Genomic DNA, 21,574 nt, shown 5'->3' with positions numbered 1-21,574 from the left:
GTCCCAATGTATTAGTTATATCTGGTGCCATCAGCTTTCAAGATACCACAGAAGTGAATCAATATGGCTGAAGACTGGCTTCACTGGTGAACTGAGATACAGTGAAAACCTTGACTTGCATACTGTTCATACAGATCAAGTCATTACACCATGCATTGAGGTAGAACAAAGTAAAACAATAACAGAATGGAGATAAAGTGCAGCATCTAAAGAGAAAGTGCAGTGCTTGTAGACAATAAGGTGCAAGATAGACTGAGGTCAGAGTCCATCTTATAGCAGTGTATAGAAGCTGTACTTGAGCCTAGTGATATCTCATGAGGAAGTTGTGGTGTATCATCTAATCAGTACTTCCATTTGAACATGCTTTAGCCTATTTCCAAAATTTCTACCATTGTTAAGGACAAGGATTTTTTTGGAGCTTTCTGCACCCATTAAGCTGTTAAGTTGTACAGCATCATACACGGTTAAGTGCTGCAGAGTGCAGAGCTTTGGTCTGATTATGAAGCTGTCGAATCAGTTATTCTCTGTATATTGCACACTCTTTCATGTTTTATGCAGTAGGAGGGCAAAATGGAAACCCCACCCACATTGCTCATGAACATGAGACATAGAAACTGCAGATACTGGAGCACACTGCTCATGAAAATGCTTTGTCTGAAAATTGTTCCTGCATCAGATGGGACACTTGAGAGTCCTCTTTCCTTGAGATCTTCCTGCAGGCCTTTGATGCTTGTCCACTACTCTTCAAATCCCAAAAATGTTTAGAGCGAGTCATTGCAACGCACACACACACGAATGTTGCAAGGTTGTGTTGAGATGATGTACTGGCAGAAGTGACAAGGTGGAGCTTAAGGAAGAATTGTGTGCTTTCTGTCAGCTACTCCTCAAAGGTTATGAGCACACCAGCCATATCCATAGAAGGCAGGGTCACACAGCAAGAACAAAGGCCTTTTAGCCCAACCTTTCGCACCAATCCCATGCTAATTCTTTTTTTTAATCAATCTTTCCACATTGTCACCATCTTCCTCCTCCCACTCACTCAGGTACCTACATAGGTGTGGAACATCCAGAAAGACAGCAACTGAGGTCAGGATTCAACCTGGGTTTCTGGAGCTGTGTAACACAGCTCTACCAGCTGTACTACTGTATCACCCATTTACATGTGACCCTACCAGGAGAGAATAACATCAGTCAAAGAAAAAAAATCAGGCAGTGTAACATGTTTCTCATATGGGATTTAATGCATTGGGAAGTGAACCTGTCATTTTGTGAGGGAGATTAGCACCTATTGTGTTTGCAATCTTACCTTCTATGTGATGGCAAGATATTGAGAACATCAAGAGCTGCCCTTCTGGCGAGTTGTTCAATGGCAGTGGAACCGGGCTTGTGCACTGTGTTGCTGGCAGCTACAGCCAACCAAGGAGGAAGGCGGTGCACAGTCAAACAGTGGAAATGATTGTCCTGGACATTTTTATTGTGATCACAAGACCATGTTGGACACTGATAATACAGAATTCTGCAAGTTCAGTTCACTGGTGAGATTAACAGTGGGGGAGCTACGTGTTGTGGAGACTAAGCCATCAGGCTGTGGGGGTCACCAGTTGCAGCTGCCAAGGGAAGGAGAGGCCAGAGTGGGAAACAGCTGGAATCCATGCTAGGTTGAGGCTGGCTCCTCCTGTAAATGTTGCCCCCCAGTGTTCATTTGGTGGAGAGGAAGCTGGATTGCATTTGTCTGTGGCTGCACTAGCATGTGATGAGGACGACTGCAACATCATCAACAGGCAATGGCACTCAGGGATCTGAGCGATATATTTCTGTGACCATGTTTTTCTTCTTTTGTAACTATATGCACACTCCGTGCTGTGTGCCATAGGTGACTGTCTTTTCTGTGTTTTGCATCTGGCCCCGGAGGAACTCTCTTTCGTTTGACTGTATTCATTTGTATGGTTGAAAGACAATTAAACTTGAGAAACTCAAAATTAAACTTGAGCTTGTAGACACATAACAGATGCTATGACAATGTCATAGCACAAGACTGAGCTCTGTATCTAGTATTCAAAACAACCATCTTCCTGTCACGATACATCGTGTCTGCCTCTGTGTTATCTAACAAACAAAATAGGACCCTAATACACAGAAGACGACAGTATAAATGGGTTCAGTATCTTGACCGATAGCACTTCCACACACAGAACATGCTTGCCACCTGGAACTGCTAAACATACCACACTGGAGCAAGTTGGTGCTTCTGCAAGCTAAGAGCGGGACAGGTGAGCAGAGCACCACTGCACATTTGAAGCAAAAGCGTACAATACAGCACTATTATTGATAGCCAATTCTAGCAAGAAACTTAAGTGGATTATACTTACACAAGGCAACTGAGGTCAGCCAAATCATCGATGAAATCAAAGAGCTGGCTTATATCATATGTGATTGATGGGCTGTTCGGATTCATTCGCTTCAAATGCTCTTCATACATTTTACAAACACCTAGTAAGTGGTGGGAGGCAGAGAGAAAGATTTAATTTCTGTAATTTCGACTCTAAAGTAACTAGCTCACTCCACAGTATTATGCCTCAACTAAGAGTGTAAGATGCTGTAGATTGACCTTATCTGTCAGCATCAGTGGAGGAAAAGCTTCAAGCATTGGTTAGTCCGAACACTTAAAGAATAAAACTGTTTGCAGTCAGCATATTCAGTTAAATAAAACCATATTACTGGCACCACAGTTATTGATTTCGGAAGTGGGGATGGTACACATGCTCCTATCTACATCAATGGTGTTGAGACGGAGAGCTTCAAGTTCCAAGGTGTAAACATCACAAACAGCCTTTCCTGGTTCAAGCACATTGATGCCACAGCCAGGATAGCTGACTAACATCACTATGTACTCAGGAGGCTACAGGAATTCGTGTGTTCCAGTCAACTCTTACCAATTTTTATCAATGCACAAGAGAAAGTATTCTATCTGAAAGCTTAACAGCTTGGTATGATAGCTGCTCTGCACATGACTGCAGAAACCGCAGAGTTGTGGATAGAGCTCAGCACAACACAGGAACTGGCCTCCCGTCTATAGACTCATTAAGAGCATCAGGACCCAGCGACTCAAACCTGCGGCCCCTCCAGCCACAGCGACTGAAATCTTTTTGAGTTCAAGAGCCGTGAGATAATGTTACAGCTATACAAGTCTTTGGTCAGACCCGATTTGGAATATTGTGTTCAGTTCTGGTCACCTCACTTTGGGCAAATGTGGATACTATAGAGGAGATTTACAAGGACGTTGCCTGGATTGGAGAATAGGTTGAGTCAGCTTGGCCTTTTCCCCTTGGATGAGAGGTGACCTGTTAGAGGTGTATAAGATGATGAGAGGCATTGATTGTGTGGATAGCCAAAGGCTTTTTCCCAAGGCTGAAATGGCTAACATAAAGGGCATTGTTTTAAGGTGCTTGAAAGTAGGTACAGAAGGGATGTTAGTGGTAAGTTTTTCATTAAGAGAATGGTGGGTACATGGAATGCACTACCACTGATGGTTATAGAGGTAGATACAATAAGGTCTTTTAAGAGACTCTTAGAAATGTAGATTGAACTTAGAAAAATAGAGGGCTATGCAGTAGGGTAGTTCTAGGCAGCTTCTAGAGTAGGTTACATGGTCAGCACAACATTTTTGGTTGAAGGGCCTGTATTTTTCCCTATGCTCTATGAACCAGTTGCTGTGGATGAATGGACACATCTATCTCCATACCTTGGAGCAACTCCGCACCATTCTTTTCCCCTTGCAGCCACTAGGGTGATGTATTGTCTGTAGAGGACCCCACAATGCCAGCCTGATGCAGCCTTCCAACCACCAGTGAGACCTGACATGCTCTACTGAGCACCTTTGCTCCATCTGCAAAGAGCAGGATCTGCCGGTGGCTAACCATTTTAATTCCAATCTCCATTCCAACATGTTGGTCCATGGCCTCCTCTACTGCCACGATGAGGCATGAATGTCGATCTCTCTAACTGGTAAATTTTCCCGCTCCCCCTTCCCTTTTCTTCCTTTCCCACTCTGGCTCCTCTCTTACCTCTTCTCTTCTCCTCACCCTACATATTACTGCCCCTGGTGCCCCTCCTCCTTCCCTTTGTCCCACGGTACACTCTCCTTTCCTATCAAATTCCTTCTTCAGCCCTCCGGGACCAAATATTACATACGCCCTTTGCCTTTGTTAAAGTTCTAGACTATGTGCTGGGAAAAAGTCTCTGACCGTCTATGTCTATGGCCCTCATAATTATATCAAGCTTTAAGTTATCCTTGATCCTCTCTGTATCCTGCTTTACCATTATTAGGATGACCTTAGACCTTTTCACTGGAGAAAGATGCAAAGTACTTTTTCAAAGTTTCTCCTACTTACTTAGTTTACGTCAGTATTTACCTAATCTCATCTCCCCACTCCACATCTCCCTCAAAAAAATTAAAATCTATTCAGGATAGTCTCCTTCTTTAATATATAGAGTTGCTCTCGTCCTTTCTATTAACTATCTGCATGGAATCTTAAAAAAACAGCAAAAAGATAAAGTTGCCACCAAAAGAACTGTTGGCTGGGGACAACGTGGTGTACAGTTTAAAAAGAAAATCCCAGTGTGGATTCTAACCCCGCTGCAAGCTGTTGGCTGACAACACAAGCACACAGATAGTGCTGCACTATCACAAAGGCCATCATTTGGTTGTGAGATTAGAAGACAATGATGGTACTGAAACAGGAAGTGCATTTCTCCCTCATAATCTGATTCAGAACCAAAATTCAAATAACAAATGCTGGCAAATTAAACTAATCAATATTAAACCGGTGCGCAGTGCAAAAAAGGTTGGGGACCCCTGATTTAAACCAGCTGGCTAGCTGCCAAGGAGCTACGCTATTGATGTCCTACATGATGAGGCCAAACTCCCTGTAGACTTGCTTAAAGTTGTAATAGAATAAACATGATAATATATGTACACACTTTAATGTCACATTTTCTGCATACACCCAACTTGGTTTACAGATTAGACAAAATCATTAAACAAAGTATTACATACACCCTTGGAGGTTGACGGGGGAGGGGGATTATGGGGTTGTGGGGGGTGGGGGTGCTACCTCCCTGAAATGAGTTTTTGCAGGGTGGGATGTCTGCATATATCCTTGACCACAGGTATTTGACTGAGTTATTCAGAGGTCATAACACAGAAACAGAAATGCAAATTCTTGTAACTATGGCATTCAAAACAATGGAGGAGAACTCACCTTCCATACATTCATTTACTGACTCATAATCAGCATAAGTTCTCCCTTCAGGCCTTTTGGTAGGCTGAACTAGCAAAATAGTGTGAGACTGAGAAGACAAAAGGGAATCATATTAAAAGCTCTGCATTTAATCCTCTTCTTGTTCCCCCATTTTCCTCCCCCTACCTGATACGCAAAACAAACTAAAAATTTGTGATGCAAGATATACCTGGGCTCATAGGAGTGTTAACAAAAATATTTGAGGTTATAAGGAAATTTAGAAGAATAGTTCCATCATCATTTGATATATAGCTTTAGTTTAAAAAGAATTCAGAACTAATTGCCTCCACCTCAGCAGCATGTCTACCAGTTGCATATTTTATGTGCAGACATATTTTCTGACTTATGGACAAAACTGAATTGCAGATGTTTAGAAAAACATTTGTAAAGTTGGGACAGATGGTACACCTCCATAGCCAATAATATATCAATTGTTGTTTCGAATACAAGAACACAAGAGCTTGATGGAGCCTCATCCTTCGAAGAAAACACACTCTACTCTCAATGAAGACATTCCAACCCATTTCTATCCTAGATAACTCATTCCTTATCCTGACGTTGTGATTTCGGTTTTCTCTCTTCAACCAGGGACTACATCCTCCCTGCATCTGATCTGTTGAGGCCTATAGGACCTCTGTATGTTCCAATGAGATTCTGTCCTGTTCTTCCAAACTCTACAGAATTTAATTTAAGTCTGCTCTATCTTCACACATCCAAACTGCTACTCTGGTGCCAATCTAGTGAAAATGCTGCACCCCACCTGTGCCAAACACATCCTGCATTTTTATGGCAGTAGACCAAATATGTACGAGGGGTGATTGATAAATTTGTGGCCTAAAGTAGGAGTCAATTTTAGAAAACCTAGCACATTTATTTTTCAACAGTCCCCTCCTACATTTACACACTCAGTCCAGCGGTCATGCCCACAGCAGGGGTGATTGATAAGTTCATGGCCTACGGTAGAAGGAATTAGTCATACAGCTCTCGTTACATGCACATGCAGTTTTAGTGATCTCTTTTAGTGATCATGCAGAAAGTTTGAGGTTAATAACTCATCAGGGGTGATTGATAAGTTCGTGGCCTAAGGTAGGAGGAGATGAGTTATTAACTTCAAAGTCTAGTCTAGTATCATCTGCAAACTTACTACCCATGCCTTGTACATTCACAGCAAATCGCTTATATGTTAGAAACAACATAGGTTGCAGCACCAATCCCTGTGGCACAACAGTTAACACAGGCCTCCAGTTCAAGAAACAAATCTTGATATCACCCTCTGCTTCCTAACACTAAATTGGGAATCCAATCCAATATTTCCCTTTGGATCCCATGCAATCTAACATTCCAGACTAGTTTGCCATGATGGAACAAATCAATAGCTTTGCTAATATCCATATAGACAATATCCATTGCCCTACCTTCATCTACCATCCTGGTTACCTCCCTGAAGAACGGCAAGAAATCGGCCAGACATAGTGCATATAAAACATACTCACACCCCTTGTACGTTTTCATGTTTTATTGTTTCACAACATTGAATCAGAGTGGATTTAATTTGGCTTTTTTGACACGGATCAAGAGAAAAAACTTTCATATCAAAATGAAAACAAATTTCTACAAATCCATCTAAAATTATTACAATTACTAAACACAAAATAATTGATTGCATAATTACTCACCCCCTTCAAGTCAGTATTTAGTAGATGCACCTTTGGCAGCAATTACAGCCTTGAATCTGTGTGGATAGGTCTCTATCAGCTTTGCACATCTGGACTCTGCAATTTTTCCCCATTCTTCCTAACAAAACTGCTCAAACTCTGTCAGATTGCATGGAGATTATGAGTGAATAGCCCTTTTCAAGTCCAGCCACAAATTCTCAAGTGGATTGATGTCTGAACTCCGACTTGGCCACTCCAGGACATTAACATTGTTGTTTTTAAGCCATTCCTGCATAGCTTTCGCTTTATGCTTGGGGTCACTGTCGTGCTGGAAAACAAGCCTGCTCCCACATTGCCATTCTCTTGCAGACTGCATCAGGTTTTCCACCAGGATTTCCCTGTATTTTGCTGCATTCATTTTACCCTCTACCTTCACAAGCCTTCAGGAACTGCTGCAGTGAAGCATCCCCACAGCATGATGCAGCCACCACCATGTTTCACGGTAGAGATGGTGTGTTTTTGATGATGTGCAGTGTTTGGGTCACACCAAACATAGTGTTTAGTGTTACGTACCCCGTAACTGGGTTGCCAAACCAGCAGAAATGGACCACTTAGTTGGGAGTCTGGTTTAACAGAAACTAATAAAGTTTTATTAAAGAAATAAGTAACACAGTACTCTAATCGTAAGGATGTAAATGCAGCAGGTTAGCGATGTTAATACACACGTGTACACAGAACTAGGGTAACAGGAATCAGCCAAGCTCTATCCCAGTCTAGGGGTAAAATGATCATGATCAGTCTTAAGTGATGCAGAGTTCAGTTCAGCTTAGTACAGTTCGCAGTAATCGCTGTTGTGCCGTTGGGGGGGGGAGAAGAGGGAGAGGGGGAGAGGGGGAGAGGGGGAGAGGGGGAGAGGGGGAGAGGGGGAGAGGGGGAGAGGGGGAGAGGGGGAGAGGGGGAGAGGGGGAGAGGGGGAGAGGGGGAGAGGGGGAGAGGGGAGAGGGGGAGAGGGGGAGAGGGGGAGAGGGGAGAGGGGGAGAGGGGGAGAGGGGGAGAGGGGGAGAGGGGGAGAGGGGGAGAGGGGGAGAGGGGGAGAGGGGGAGAGGGGGAGAGGGGGAGAGGGGGAGAGGGGGAGAGGGGGAGAGGGCAAATTTTGATTCAGACAGACCTTTGATGTTCTTCGCAGTTGGCTTTGGGCGAACCCTTTTATGTCTTCTGTGGTCACCGACTGACCCCTCCGTTCTGGATACAACTGTTCTTCCGCAGTGAACCTGGCACCCAGGCAAGGGTGAACACACACACCAGGTTCCTGCCGATCGTCCCTTTTCACCCTGTCAGTCTATGGTCGGTTCCCTCGAACCAGACCTCCAACTCCTACCAATTTGTGGGGGCACACTGCTCTTCCAGGGTCTCGTTATCTCGTGATGTGTCGTGCCTTAGTGAACCTGTTCTTTTTAACCCCCTGCTGGGGTATCGCCTGTCCATCAAACTTCAAACAGTTCAGCTTCAAAGCAACCGGTCTGTTAATATTCTGAAATGTGTTTCTTTCTCGTTAATCTCTCTTTTCTCTCTTATTAGCATTTTGAATGTTTCTCCATTGTCTCACTTATCTCTTTCATCAGCATCAATCTTCTGATAACTTGGTTTGTCGTCACATTAGTCTGATGGCCAAAATACTCAATTTTGGTTTCATCAGATCATAGAACCCTCTTCCAGTTGACTTGTGAGTCTCCCACGTGCCTTCTGGGAAACTTCAGCTGAGATGTCACGTGAGTTTTTTTTTCAATAGTGGCTTACTCTTTGCCACTCTCCCATAAAGCACCTGGGCAACAGTTGTTGTATGTGCAGTCTCTCCCATCTCAGCCACTGAAGCTTGTAACTCCTCCAGAGTTGTCATAGGTCTCCTGGTGGCCTCCCTCACTAGTCCCCTTCTTGCATGGTCACTCAGTTTTTGAGAATGGCCTGCTCTAGACAGATTTACAGCTGTGCCATATTCTTTCCATTTCTTGATGATTGACTTAACTGTACTCCAAGGGATCCATCTCCTGACTTGTGCTTTTCAATAACCTTTTTGTGGAGTTGCTTGGAGTGTTCTTTTGTCTTCATGGTGCAATTTTTGCCAGGATACTGACTCACCAGCAGTTGGACCTTCCAGACACAGGTGTATTTTTACTACAATCAATTGAAACACCTTGACTGCACACAGGTTTCCAAAAATAGATCTCCATTTAACTAATTATGTGTCTTCTAAAACCAATTGGCTGTGCCAGTGATGATATGGTGTGTCATATTAAAAGGGAGTGAATACTGAGGTAATTAATTATTTTATGTTTTATATTTTTAATTAATTTAGATCACTTTTAATTTAATTTAGATCTGTTTTCACCTTGATACGAAAGAGTGCTTTGCTGTTGACCAGAGTAAAAAAAAGCCAAACTGAATCCACTGTGAATCAATGCTGTAAAACAATAAAACATGAAAACTTCTGAGGGGGGTGAATAGTTTCCCACACACAGTACCATGCTGTGCTGACCATCATGAATCAGACCTCGTCTCTCCAAGTGCTGGTAGATCCAGTTCTTCATTTCCCCTCCAGCAATTTAACGATGTCTGACTCACTGGCCTGTAGCTTCTTGGCTTTTTCTGATACTCATTTTATGTTACCACACTAGCAGCCCTCTGGAAGCTCACCTGTGGTCAGAAATGAAGCAAAAATCTTTTTAAGGGCCTCTGCAATTTCTTCCACAACTTCCCACAAGGTCCGCGAATGCACCCAATCAGGCTTCAGGGATTTGTGAACCTGAATGCACTTTAAAGGCCTCTAGTACATCATCCCTGCTAATTTGTACGTGGTCCAAGGTGGAGCCACTCATTATCCCCATTTCCTTATCTTCCATTGTTTTCTCCATAGAAGAGAAATCCCTACCATTTCTTTTGGTTTTACACATAGAAGGCCACAATGATCTTCAAAGGGACCTATTCTCTCTCTAGCCATCATTTTACTCTTAATATGCTATAGAACCTTCTGGAAATGTTCTCGCTGCTTGCCAGCTCTTATCCTTTTTCTACACTCCCAACATCTCTCGTAAGTGCATTCCTACACTTCTGCAGCCATAAAGAGATTCTCTCTTTTTGTTAACCAGAGCCCTAATCGACATCATACTTTTTAAGGTCTCCTACTTGGCAGACACTTCTGCAAAAAATCTTGCCCAGTAAACTGCTGCAAGATCCTGCATAATGGCTCCAAAATTTGTTCTGTCCCAGTTCAGAAACTTCAAATTCAGATCCATTTATTTATCACATGTACATCAAACCATTCAGTGAAATGCATTGCCTGTAAATGTCACCACACATTATGCCCACGATATTCAGCAGAACAATACAAACAACACCATCAGCAGCAAAACAAGCCCCTTTCCCACTCTCCCACTCACGGGCCTCCAACACCAGTGCCAGACCACCTCTGGAGTCCTTGGCCCAGGGGCTCCAAACTTCAATGTTTGGTATTGACCCAAAGTTCACCGACCATGGGAATTTAAATTTCTGATCTTGACCTCTGGACTCGCATGGCCCTCAGACCCTAGGGGGAAGGTTCATTAGCACTCATGCCTCCTGGCCAAACAGACCTTTGACCGGGGGGGGGGGGGTGGCACTATCCGTTGTCTTTACCTGCTGACCTGACCCCCACATCATTGGCCTCCAATTCCCCCTCATCCCTATCCCCAAAGTCTAAAATGTGACCTAACTCCTCACATTGTCCCCAAAACTATCTCTATGAACCTATCAAACAACTAATCCGAGTCACGACCTTGACATACATCACAGCTCAGCGTCATCTTGAACCAGAACTGCCTTAGCTCTTGATCTGGTCGTATCCTTCTTCATAACTATTTTAAACCAGTAGAACGATGGAAGTGAATCATGAATAAGAATACTACTTCTACAAAAGCACTGCAGCAACTCACCATGCTTTTGCCAAGTACTATCTCAAACCAATACCCTGCATGTAAGAGCAGAGGCCATATCGTTCATTAACAGGCTTACAAGTTCCTCTCCAAATCACATACTATCCTGCTTAGTCATAAAGTCCAATATACTACTTTCCTTACTGTATGCTATTCTTACATATTTTACAATGCCCCAAATCACTCTGCATACTAACATTTATTATTCTTTAAGCTTCCAATTTTTAAAAAAAATATATAATGAAGTAGAATAGTCATATTCCTATGCAGGACACTTCATCTGAAAGAATAGCATGATGGCAGAAGGGAAATTAGTGAAGAGTAGAAATATACTTTCAGGTAAAACTAAACAAAAGCCAAATCTATTAGATAACTTCATAAGGAGAAAGAGGAACAAACAAGGGTGAACATAGATGAGCTCTGAACAACAGCCCTCAAAAAATAAGTGGGGGGGAGAGCCAGGGACTGTTAATGATTTATTAAAGAAGGATGTGTAGGATGAAGTTGAATGCTTTCAGAAGGTGATGCGGATATTGCAGTGCATTTGCTGTAGTCTGCCAGGATTTTAGCAAGATTCTTGACAAAATCTCAAATGGCAATTTGGACAAACAAAAAAGTAAATAGATCTTGGGATTAAAGGGAGAATCGCATATTCGATCCAAAAATCAGCCTAGTTAGGAAGCAGAGGCACTTGAAAATTGGTATTTTTCTGAATGGAGACTATTAACTGTGGAGTTCCATTGAGCTAGCACTTGACTTCTTGCTTTTTTGTAAAACAAATTAACGATTCAGATCAGCATGTATAGAAATGTAATACTGTAATGTAATAAAAATATCAGATGTTACAAAAATTGGCCATGTGGTTGGCAGAGAGAGAGAAAAGCTTTCAACTTCAAAAAGATATACAGGACCTGATCAAATGGGCAGAAGAGGAACAAACGGAATTTAACCCTGAGCTGCAGGACAATACCGTCAGGAGATAGGCAACAAGTTAAGGGAATACAAAATAAATGGCAGGGTGTTGATTGTTGTGGAGGTACAAAGGAATCTTGGAGAGTGCATACATGTAGCAAGATAGGTCAATAAAGTAATTAAAAAGTCAGGAGATATTTTCCTTTATTACTCAGGGCACTCAATACAAGACTGGAAAATTATACGAGAACCAATGTGCATATTAAGTCACAGTTTGAATACTGTGTACTGTTCTGGTCATCACATTAAAGATGTGATTGCACTTCAGAGTTCAGAGGTGATTTACTGCAGGAGCTGGAACACTACAGATACATAGAATGACTGAATAGGCTGGTGCTGTTTTCTTCAGAACAATGAGGATAAAGGGAATCTCACGAAGTGTAGAGATGAAGGACTAAATTGAAATAAATGGGAATGGCCTATCACTCATAACAGAAGGATCAAAAATTAAAGTAATTGACAGAAGAATCAGAGGTAAAATATGTCCAAGTGGTTTCTTTCAGATGGTGGGGTGGAAGCCTGGCTGTTAGAGGAAGCGACCATCATAACATTTAAATTGAATTTGGATGAGACTTTGAACAGCCCAGTAACACAATTGTCGCTCCGGTGACCCAAGTTCAATCCCGACATCCAGCAGCGTCCATCTTGTGTTTACCCATGATTTACCTCTCACACCCCGAAGCTGAGCAAGTTGCTGGGTTAATTGGCTAGTGTGTGGGTGAGAGGTACAACCCGCAGGAAGTCGAGGGGAAGCAATGGGGCTCAATGCTCCACACAAGGTCAAATAGTCTAATTTCTGGAAAGCTAGGGCCCAGAATTGGAAGGTAGAATTAGGCTGACATAATGGGCCAAATGCCCTCCCCCTCCTGGGAGGTAAATTTATGATTTTAATACCATATCTCTTTGTAGCAATTATTAATTCCCTACATATCTCTATTTTGCCAGCTAGCCTTGATTTAGATTGTAAAGAGCTGAGGACCAATTGCTATCTTTGTGGGATTCCACATCTTGCAATTTCATGACAACCTTTATGACCAGACACTGTGGACATAAACTCCCATCTCTGCAAACCATACTGCTTGAATTACCTCAAAAAACACAAGTTGACTTTCATTAGATTCAACCCCCACAAATTGCCACATCACAACATTAAAAAAAAGACAAATGTACATTCCACACCACATAACCCTAGGCTAACTAAGAAAAACATCAGGCATATGGAGAGCTTTGATGTTGCTGCTATAAGATTCTTGAAAGGACTTGGCATATGATGAGATGAACTTCTGATCTCACTAACTATTTCGTCATGGGCCTATACACCTTATTTTCTACCTACGCTACACACTTGCCATGACTGTAACTACATTCTGCAATTGCTTTTCCATTTGAACTACTTTAATGTACTGATGTTTTGAAATCATCTATATAGATGGCATAGAAATACAAATTTTTCACTGTATCTCGGTACACATGATAATAACAAACTGATTAAAAGTTTTTTTTCCATGAAAATCAAGTTTTCAAGCAGGTTTTCATTGTGCCTGTACCTCACCGTCCTCGTAATAAGGCAATAAACTCCATTTGACACCAACAAGAAAACTTAAACTAATTAATCAGTTTGCGTGAATAAACCAAGGCATGAGTATGCAAAAACACAATCTTTCGTTAGTTTCCCTAAATACTTATGACGTTTGCAAAAGAGTAATCAATGTTTCTTAAAACTCTCTTTAACGACTACAAACTCAACCACTTCAGTAAACACACTTTTTAACGTAAAAAGTATAAATACCCCACTGCTCATCGTTCCTCCTGTTAACTTTATGATAAATTCCGCAAAGCCGGACGTTACTCCCTCTCTCTCCCTGTCTCTCTCTCTCTCAGCGACGGTCCTGCATCTGCGCTGGAAGCGGGCAGGCAGCCTCAGCGCCAATCTCCTTTAATACCCGCCTCCAACCTCCTTCACCCTCCCCTCGCACCATGAGCACCTGAGACCGGACTGACGAGACGCTGCCACTCTCCACCACCATCTATGTGCGGCCAAAACACACAGCAATCTCTAATCTCCGCCGTTCACGGAAGCCACCCCCGCCCTCCTCCCGCATTACCCCAGCACCAGCACCTCCCACAGTCGCTTCTCCTCTCTACCAATCCTCGCGGCCGCCACCGCCATAGTTGTGAGGGGCAATGAATATTTTTTTAAAAAGCCAAAATAATTCAGCTAATAAACGGCAGGTATAGATTTACCATTTGTTGTAAACGGGAGGGATTGCACCCACCGTCACACAACGCCAAGCAGGGGGACGCCGATTGTTGCTCCGGCGGTTGAGTACCCTATGACCCGGATGTGACAGGTCAACCGGAAGCTGGTGGCCCGCGCACACCCCCCCCCGGCCTGCTGCTGCCGGGCCACTGACGGTGTGGGGGTGTTTCTGACGGAGCGGAGATGGCGTTTTCCCGGTCGGTTCGCTGAGGCCGTACGGCCAGTGGGTGAGCGGGCCCCGGCGAGGAAGAGTGGAGCCCGGTTAGTTGTGAGCGGCTCCCGAGGTCTCGTCTCTTAGCCCCGCTCCCGGGCGTCGGCTTCGTAACATGGACGACCTCAGCACCATCGGCCTTCTCTCCCTGGCCATGCTGGTCGGCTGTTACGTGGCAGGAACCATCCCGTTGGCCTTCAACTTTTCCGAGGTAAGCAGAAGCTGACGGACACCCTCTGTTCTTTCCCCCCGCGCCCTCAACCTGCCGCCGGGGCATCCCCCACACACAGACCTTCCTCATTCTCCAATCCATCTCCTTCCAAAATAAAGTGGCCTGCCTGCTTACCCTTTGCTCTGTCTGGTTTCAGTTTTTCAACGCAGTCAGCGGTAAACTACCCTATTTGTCAGAGTACTGTGTACAACTGGGGCACGTAATACTGACTAACCCGAGTCCGAAAGGTGCTCGCAAGTTCGCATACATCTTAAAGACCTATTGCAACAAGTTTTCTGGGTTTTTCAAACCTTTAGTGACATGTGCTTGTGATATGACAATAAACTCGACATTGAATCGCAGTCTGTTTGCGGAGGGTGAAGTTTGTAAGGTGTTAAAGAATTATCTTTCTAACGGAGCGGGTCAACGTATCCACTAGTATTAGACAGTGTTGCAACTTGAATGTTGTGTAATAATAGTTATAAAAGTGGGTTTACGTGATTATTGTGATAACGAAATTTGGAAGCTAATTAAATTGGTTTAATTGTATGCGAAATGTTGTTAGATTATTTATTCATATTTTACAACAAGTTCTTGTTTTGTATTGTTTAGATGCTCATGATTTCCCCCAGAGCAGGATTTGTCAATAGTTACCCATTCAGATATGCTTTGGAATTACGTTTTAAAGGTTCAAGAGTTCATTTATTATCAAAGTATGTACCCATATACAACTCTGAGGTTCTTCTTCTCCAGATAGCAACGAAACAAAGAAAACATGAAAGTTGTTCAGAGAGAAGTATCAAACCCACCTCCCACACGCACAAAAAAGAACAGCATCCTGATCATCAACCCCTAAAGCAACCTGACAGTGCACAACAAAATGGAAAGAAATGGGTGGAAAACACAAAATATAAAAAGCATAAGCCTTGAGAAAGTTCACAATAGTCCAATCGGTAATACAGAACCACAGAAACATCTTTCATCAACAAAGAAAGATAGGTCATGGTTGCAGAGGCTTACCCGCCTGCCACAGGAGCCACGCAGCAACAGGCTGAGTAATGGTATCACCTGGGTATGATGCCTGTGTCAGATAGTCTACTCGTATCAACACACATCAAAGTTGCTGGTGAACGCAGCAGGCCAGGCAGCATCTGTAGGAAGAGGTGCAGTCGATGTTTCAGGCCGAGACCCTTCGTCAGGACTAACTGAAGGAAGAGTGAGTAAGGGATTTGAAAGTTGGAGGGGGAGGGGGAGATCCAAAATGATAGGAGAAGACAGGCGGGGGAGGGACTACTCGTATTCTATGTACTGCAGTTAACCTATCAGAATGGTCCCAATGTAAGACCATACGACATTGGAGCAGAATTAGGCTATTTGGTCCATCAAGTCAGTTCCATCATTCATTCATGGATGATCCTTTTTTCCCCATCGTCGGCCCCACTCCCCGGCCTTCTTGCCATAACCTTAGATGCCCTGTCCATTCAAGAACCTATCAAGCTCTGACTTAAATACACCCAATGGCCTGGCCTCCACAGCTGCTTGTGGTAACAAATTCCACAAATTCACCACCCTCTGGCTACTTATTGCTTGTTTTAAATGAACGTCCCTCTATCCTGAGGCTGTGTCCTCTGGTCCTAGACTCCCCCCACCGTGGGGAGCATCCTTTCTATGTCTCTTCAGTCTGGGCCTTTCAACATTCGAAAGGTTTCAATAAGATCCTCCCGCATCCTTCTGAATTCCAGTGAGAACAGACCCAGAGCCATCAAACATTCCTGGTATGATAACCTTTCATTCCTGGAATCATCTTTGTGAACCTCCTCTGAACCCTCTCCAATGCTAGCACATCTTTTCTTAGATGAGGAGTCCAAAACTGTTCACAATATCTCAAGGTGAGGCCTCACCAGTGCCTTATAAAGCCTCAGCATCACATCCTTGCTCTTGTATTCTAGACCTCTTGAAGTGAATGTTAACATTGCATTTGCCTTCCTCACCACCAACTCTACCTGCATGTTAATCTTTAATGTGTTCTGCACAAGGACTATAAATCCCTTTGCATCTCAGATTTTTGGATTTTCTCCCTGTTTAGAAAATAGATCACGCATCTATTTCTTCTACTGAAGTGTATGATCATGAATTATCTAACATTGTACTTCGTTTGCCACTCTCTTGCAGATTCTCCTGATCTGTCTAAGGCCTTCTGCAGTCTACCTGTCCCTCCACCAATCTTCATTATCATCTGCAAACTTGGCAACCAAGCCATCTATTCCATCATCTAAATCATTGATAAACAGCATAAAAAAATGTGGACTCAACACCGACCCCTGTGGAACACCACTAGTCATGGGCAGCCAACCAGGAAAGAATCCTTTTATTCCCACTCGTTGCCTCCAACCAGTCAGCCAATGCTCTGACCGTGCCAGTAACTTTCCTTAATGCCATGGGCTTTTAACTTGGTAAGCAGCCTTATGTGTGGCACCTTGTCAAAGGCCTTCTGATAGTCTTAATATACAACATCCACTACATCCCCTTTATTTATCCTACTTGTAATCTCCTCAAAGAATTCCATCAGGTTCCCTTAAGGAAACCATGCTGACTTTGTCCTGTCTTGACCTGTGTCACCAAGTACTCCATAACCTCGTCCTTAACAATTGACTCCAACATCTTTCCAGCCACTGAGGTCAGACTAACTGGTCTATAATTTCCTTTCTTAAAGAGTGGAGTGACATTTGCAATTTTCTAGACCTCTGGCACTATGCCAGAGTCCAATGATTTATGAAAGATCATTACTAATGCTACCACAATCTCTACTGCTAGCTCTTTCAGAACCCTAGGGTACAGATATTCTGGCCCGGGTGACTTGTATATCCTTAGGTCTTTCAGCTTTTCGAGCACCTTCTCCGTTGCAATAGTAACTGCACTCACTTCTCTTCCCTCACACCTTCCAACTTCTGGCATATTGCTGGTGTCTTCCACAGTGAAGACTGATGCAAAATACTCAGTAAGTTCATCTGTCATCTCCTTGACCCCTGTTATTATATCTCCAAGCTCATTTTCTAGCAGTCCTATATCTACTCTCATCTCGTTTTTTATTTTTTACTTGCATAAAGCTTTTACTCTCCACTTTGATATTGTTTGCTGGCTTGTTTTCATATTTAATCTTTTCCCTCCTAATGATTCTTCTAGTTGCTCTCTGTATGTTTTAAAAAAAACTTCCCAATCCTCTATCTTCTCACTAATTTTTGCTTTGTTGTATGCCCTCTCTTTTGCTTTTGCATTAGCTTTGACTTCCCTTGTCAGCCACAGTCATACTGTTTCACTATTTGAGAATTTCTTTTTTTTTGTAATATATCTATCCTGCACCTTCCTCATTTTTTACTAGAAACTCACGCCATTACTGCTCTGCTGTCATCCCTGTCAGCATCTCCTGCCAATTTACTTTGGCCAACTCTCTCATACCACAGTAATTTCCTTCACTCCACTGAAATACTGCTGCGTCAGAGCTTACTCTCTCCACATCAAAGTTCAACTCTATCATATTGTAATAGCTGCCTTCTAAGGGTTCTTTACCTTATGCTCTCTAATCACCTCTACTTCATTACATAACACCCAGTCTAGTATAGCTGATCCCCTGGTAGGCTCAGTGACAGACTGCTCTAAAAAGCCATCTTGTTGGCTTTCAACAAACTCACTTAAGATCCATTTCCAACCTGATTTTCCCAAATGAGCTACATGTTGAAATCGCCCATGACTATCATAATGTTGCCCTTTTGACTCACCTTTTCTATTTCCCGTTGTAATCTGGTCCACATCCCAGCCGCTGTTGGTGATATAACTTCCATCAGAGTCCTTCTACCCTTGCAATTTCTTAACTCAACCCACAAGGAGAAATTCCTGCAGAATAGCTAGAGAAATTTCCCTGAAATGTTGAACTATGTTCAGTAAAATTAAAAAAGACAAAATATTTAGGGTTTGTAGCAGAGTTACAACTTATCTTTTAAATGCTTTCAACTAGGCAAATACAAGTTGTTCAGATTGATACCAGAGTAGGGACACTGGATTAAAGCTCTGCATGTGATGAAGCACAATCTGGTACTTTGAATATTGTGCCATATTTCCTATTTTAACTGTAACTGCAGGTGGATTGTTGAGGACACCTACCTGCAAGTTGCCTGGAATCATTTCTTTTCTCAAGGCTACATGAGTAACTAGTGTCATCATTTGTTCAATATCTGTTTGACCTTGGGCTTGCACTTATTGTGCTTGCCCTAAAAGGTAAACCAGTCAAATGAGATGTTTGGAACAAAATTCCATCTCTTTGCTGACACCCTGTCTTTCTCAACTCTGCTGCTCACCCCCTTCCACCATTGCCTCCCTTTTATTTTTCATCCTCCGGCCCCATCATTTCTCCCTCTTCTGGTGCTCCCTTGTCCCCACAATCCCACTCTTCCTTCCCACTCCCTGTGCAGTTTACCATCTCTGGATTTTAAAGATGTTGTGCACTTTGTATCCAGGTGTTCTTGCTTCTCTTTGTATAACCTTTCCTCTTCAAAAAAATCTTATTTTCATATTTTCTTACACCTCCCTATCATGCTGTTTTATTTTTGCTTTGAACATCCAAACCATAACCAGTCTTGCTCTCTCTCCCCTTTTTATTTTGTCTTTCATTTGTATTTACTGTATTACTCTATATCCTGTTTTCCAGAGCAATCAACTATTTCAAATGTGTGGTGGTTGCATCAATTTTATTGCTTAGCTTAGAATTTGAAAAGTTTGGGTGTCTATGCACCACTGTGACGGCAAGTTTAGGATTGTCACCATTGTCTTAGATCTGTCAAAGCCTAATTAGATGTATCTGGAGTTTCAATTGCACTGGAAAAATGTGAAACCTCTGGTATTTGTGTGAGTACCTCTTTGTGTACAGTATTTTCAGAATGGTTAGTGTAAGGTTTTGCCCTAACCCATTTTTTTTTAGTGGCTGTTGTATTCTCCAATCATACAATGCTATGTTACAAAGGACCCTGAATATTTATAATACAACAATATCTTATTTTGCATCAAAGCACTACATTCTGTACCCTATATAGATCAATTTTTTAAAACTGTAATCGATCATTGGAAATCTGAAATTTAAAGAAAATTGTTATTTCTAATGAGTCACACTCTGAAACATGTTTCTCTTTCTATACTCGCTGCATGACTTGATGAGTGTTTTTAGAATTTTCTATTTATTTCAGATTTCTAGCATTTGCAGTTTTTTTTTAAAAAGCCACAATTTAAGGTAATTTCTCAAAAAAAGTTTAGAAGGAAATTGAGAGAATTTTTGAAGCGAGCGCCTGGAACATTCTGCTTAAGAGGTTCTCGGTAAGTGTTACAAATGTGAGATGCCAATGTGTTCTGGTAAGATGGCAGTGCTCTCGGACGCAGTGGCCTCTCTGGGTCCAACTAAAGATGTAATAGTGCATCCTTTACATCTTTATTACAATTGCAAGACACTGCTGGTTATCGCAAACATCAAGTACTGCTGGTCTGCCCCACTAGTGAGTTGCTGAATCGTGTGCCAGCCTGCCTCAGGCACCCAAGGAAGAAAGTACCTCGGGCAGTGTGTGATCCAACAAATGGTGCAAGTGACTGTCTTGGATGTTTTTCTTATGATCAGAAACCCTGGTGGATACTAGTAATGTAGAATACTGCAAGTTTGGTTCACTGGTTTATTGCCAAGACTGACATCGGAGGAGCTGCCTCGGTTGTTGCGTGGACCAGGGCCTTGTGCCTGTTGCAGCTGCCCGAGTGAGGAGATGCCGGACGTGGTGTGGGACAGAGCAAGGGTCCATGCTGGGTTGGCAGCTGGCCCCTCCCATCGGTGCTGTCCTCCAGTGTTCACTCGGTGGAAGACAAGCTGGATTGTGTCTGTCTGCGGCTGCAGTTTATAGCACATAATGATCAGTCTGCTGCAGCTTTTTCTTGCCGACAACATCGTTCTACAGGTTATGACACTCGGGGACCTGGGCTTTTGTGTGACTGTATGTTTACAGTATGTAATGTATGCTCAATGTGCCTTGTGCTGTGCATGACTATTGGTATTGTGTTTTGTACTTTGGCTCCGGAGGAATGCTGTTTTGTTGTATTCGTGTATGGTTGAATGACAATTAAACTTGAATTTAATATAGGCATTGTTGGAGATGTCTAGACGATTATGCTGTAAATCTATAGATTACCTGCACCCCTGCTGACTTGTAACAAGAAATGTGTTCATACTGGTGCTTGCTGATGGAAATGGAAGGTATTCTCACTATGTCACAATGCAGCAGTCTTCATGGACTGTCAGCTTAGATTTTTGCTCTGGCCTTTGGATTTTGGCTTAAACCCTTGGCCATGTTTGGGGATGAAAGTACTATAGGAACTGCTTCTGAATTGCAAAACGAAAAGGTTAATTAGGGTTCCTTATTTAATCTGAAGTTAATGTTAGTTTTTCTCTGCTAAGACACTCAAATCTACCAAGTTATTCTTCCCACCTACCGCCGTTGAATAGCTGTGCGTTGTCAGGCACTTGCGGCAACTTGGTACAGGATGGCGAAATGTATATTATTCTTGAATTTGAATGCTGTTGTACAATGAATCTATGAAGTGAATGATCAGATTTTTCAATAAATTAGTTTTAAAATATATAAATGATTGCGGCTACAATTGCAGTCATTTGATATTGCAATTTTTGTTACTTGAATTTAAGTTGTAATTTCAGTGTGCTGTCTGCTGCACTGGACTCAAAATCACTATATAAAGTAGATTCTATTTCTCAAAAGTTCAATATTCAAAATTTATTATAAAAGTAACATGGGTATACACAACACTGAGATTTGTTTTCTTGTGGGTATACACAATAAATCCAAGAAACATGGAATCAATCAAAGACTGCACCCAATAGGAAGGATACACAATCAGCACACACAGAATGCTGAGGAATTCAGCAGGTCAGGTAGTATCCATGAAGATAAATAAACAG

General features: G+C 42.5%; 2 protein-coding genes across 5 annotated transcripts in view; one reads left to right on the top strand and one right to left on the bottom strand.

The window, feature by feature from the left end:
- LOC134349502 (enhancer of rudimentary homolog) overlaps positions 1-14,265 on the bottom strand; it is a 31,376-nt gene extending 17,111 nt beyond the window's left edge. The window contains exons 1-3 of one of the 3 annotated variants that reach the window (XM_063053948.1): positions 14,137-14,265; positions 5,262-5,349; positions 2,370-2,490 (exon numbers count right to left, since the gene is read on the bottom strand). In XM_063053948.1, the coding sequence (XP_062910018.1) occupies positions 2,370-2,490; positions 5,262-5,349; positions 14,137-14,139 (212 nt within the window). In that variant the 5' untranslated portion in view covers positions 14,140-14,265. Of the gene's footprint in view, positions 1-2,369; positions 2,491-5,261; positions 5,350-13,681; positions 13,855-13,877; positions 14,002-14,136 lie in introns of those variants that run through there. The other 2 variants (XM_063053928.1, XM_063053937.1) reach the window with 2 other exon arrangements.
- A 1-nt stretch (position 14,266) lies between these two features.
- Positions 14,267-21,574, top strand: part of slc39a9 (solute carrier family 39 member 9) — a 55,860-nt gene continuing 48,552 nt past the window's right edge. For both annotated transcript variants that reach the window (XM_063053912.1, XM_063053902.1), the window contains exon 1: positions 14,267-14,574. In XM_063053912.1, coding sequence (XP_062909982.1) covers positions 14,479-14,574 — 96 coding nt within the window. In that variant the 5' untranslated portion in view covers positions 14,267-14,478. The remainder of the gene's footprint in view (positions 14,575-21,574) is intronic.

The sequence above is a fragment of the Mobula hypostoma genome, chromosome 1 (assembly GCF_963921235.1).
Source record: "Mobula hypostoma chromosome 1, sMobHyp1.1, whole genome shotgun sequence".
Taxonomy (NCBI): Eukaryota; Metazoa; Chordata; class Chondrichthyes; order Myliobatiformes; family Myliobatidae; genus Mobula; species Mobula hypostoma.
The sequence above is the reverse complement of the archived record's forward strand: the minus strand, read 5'-3'. Positions and strand labels throughout refer to the sequence as shown.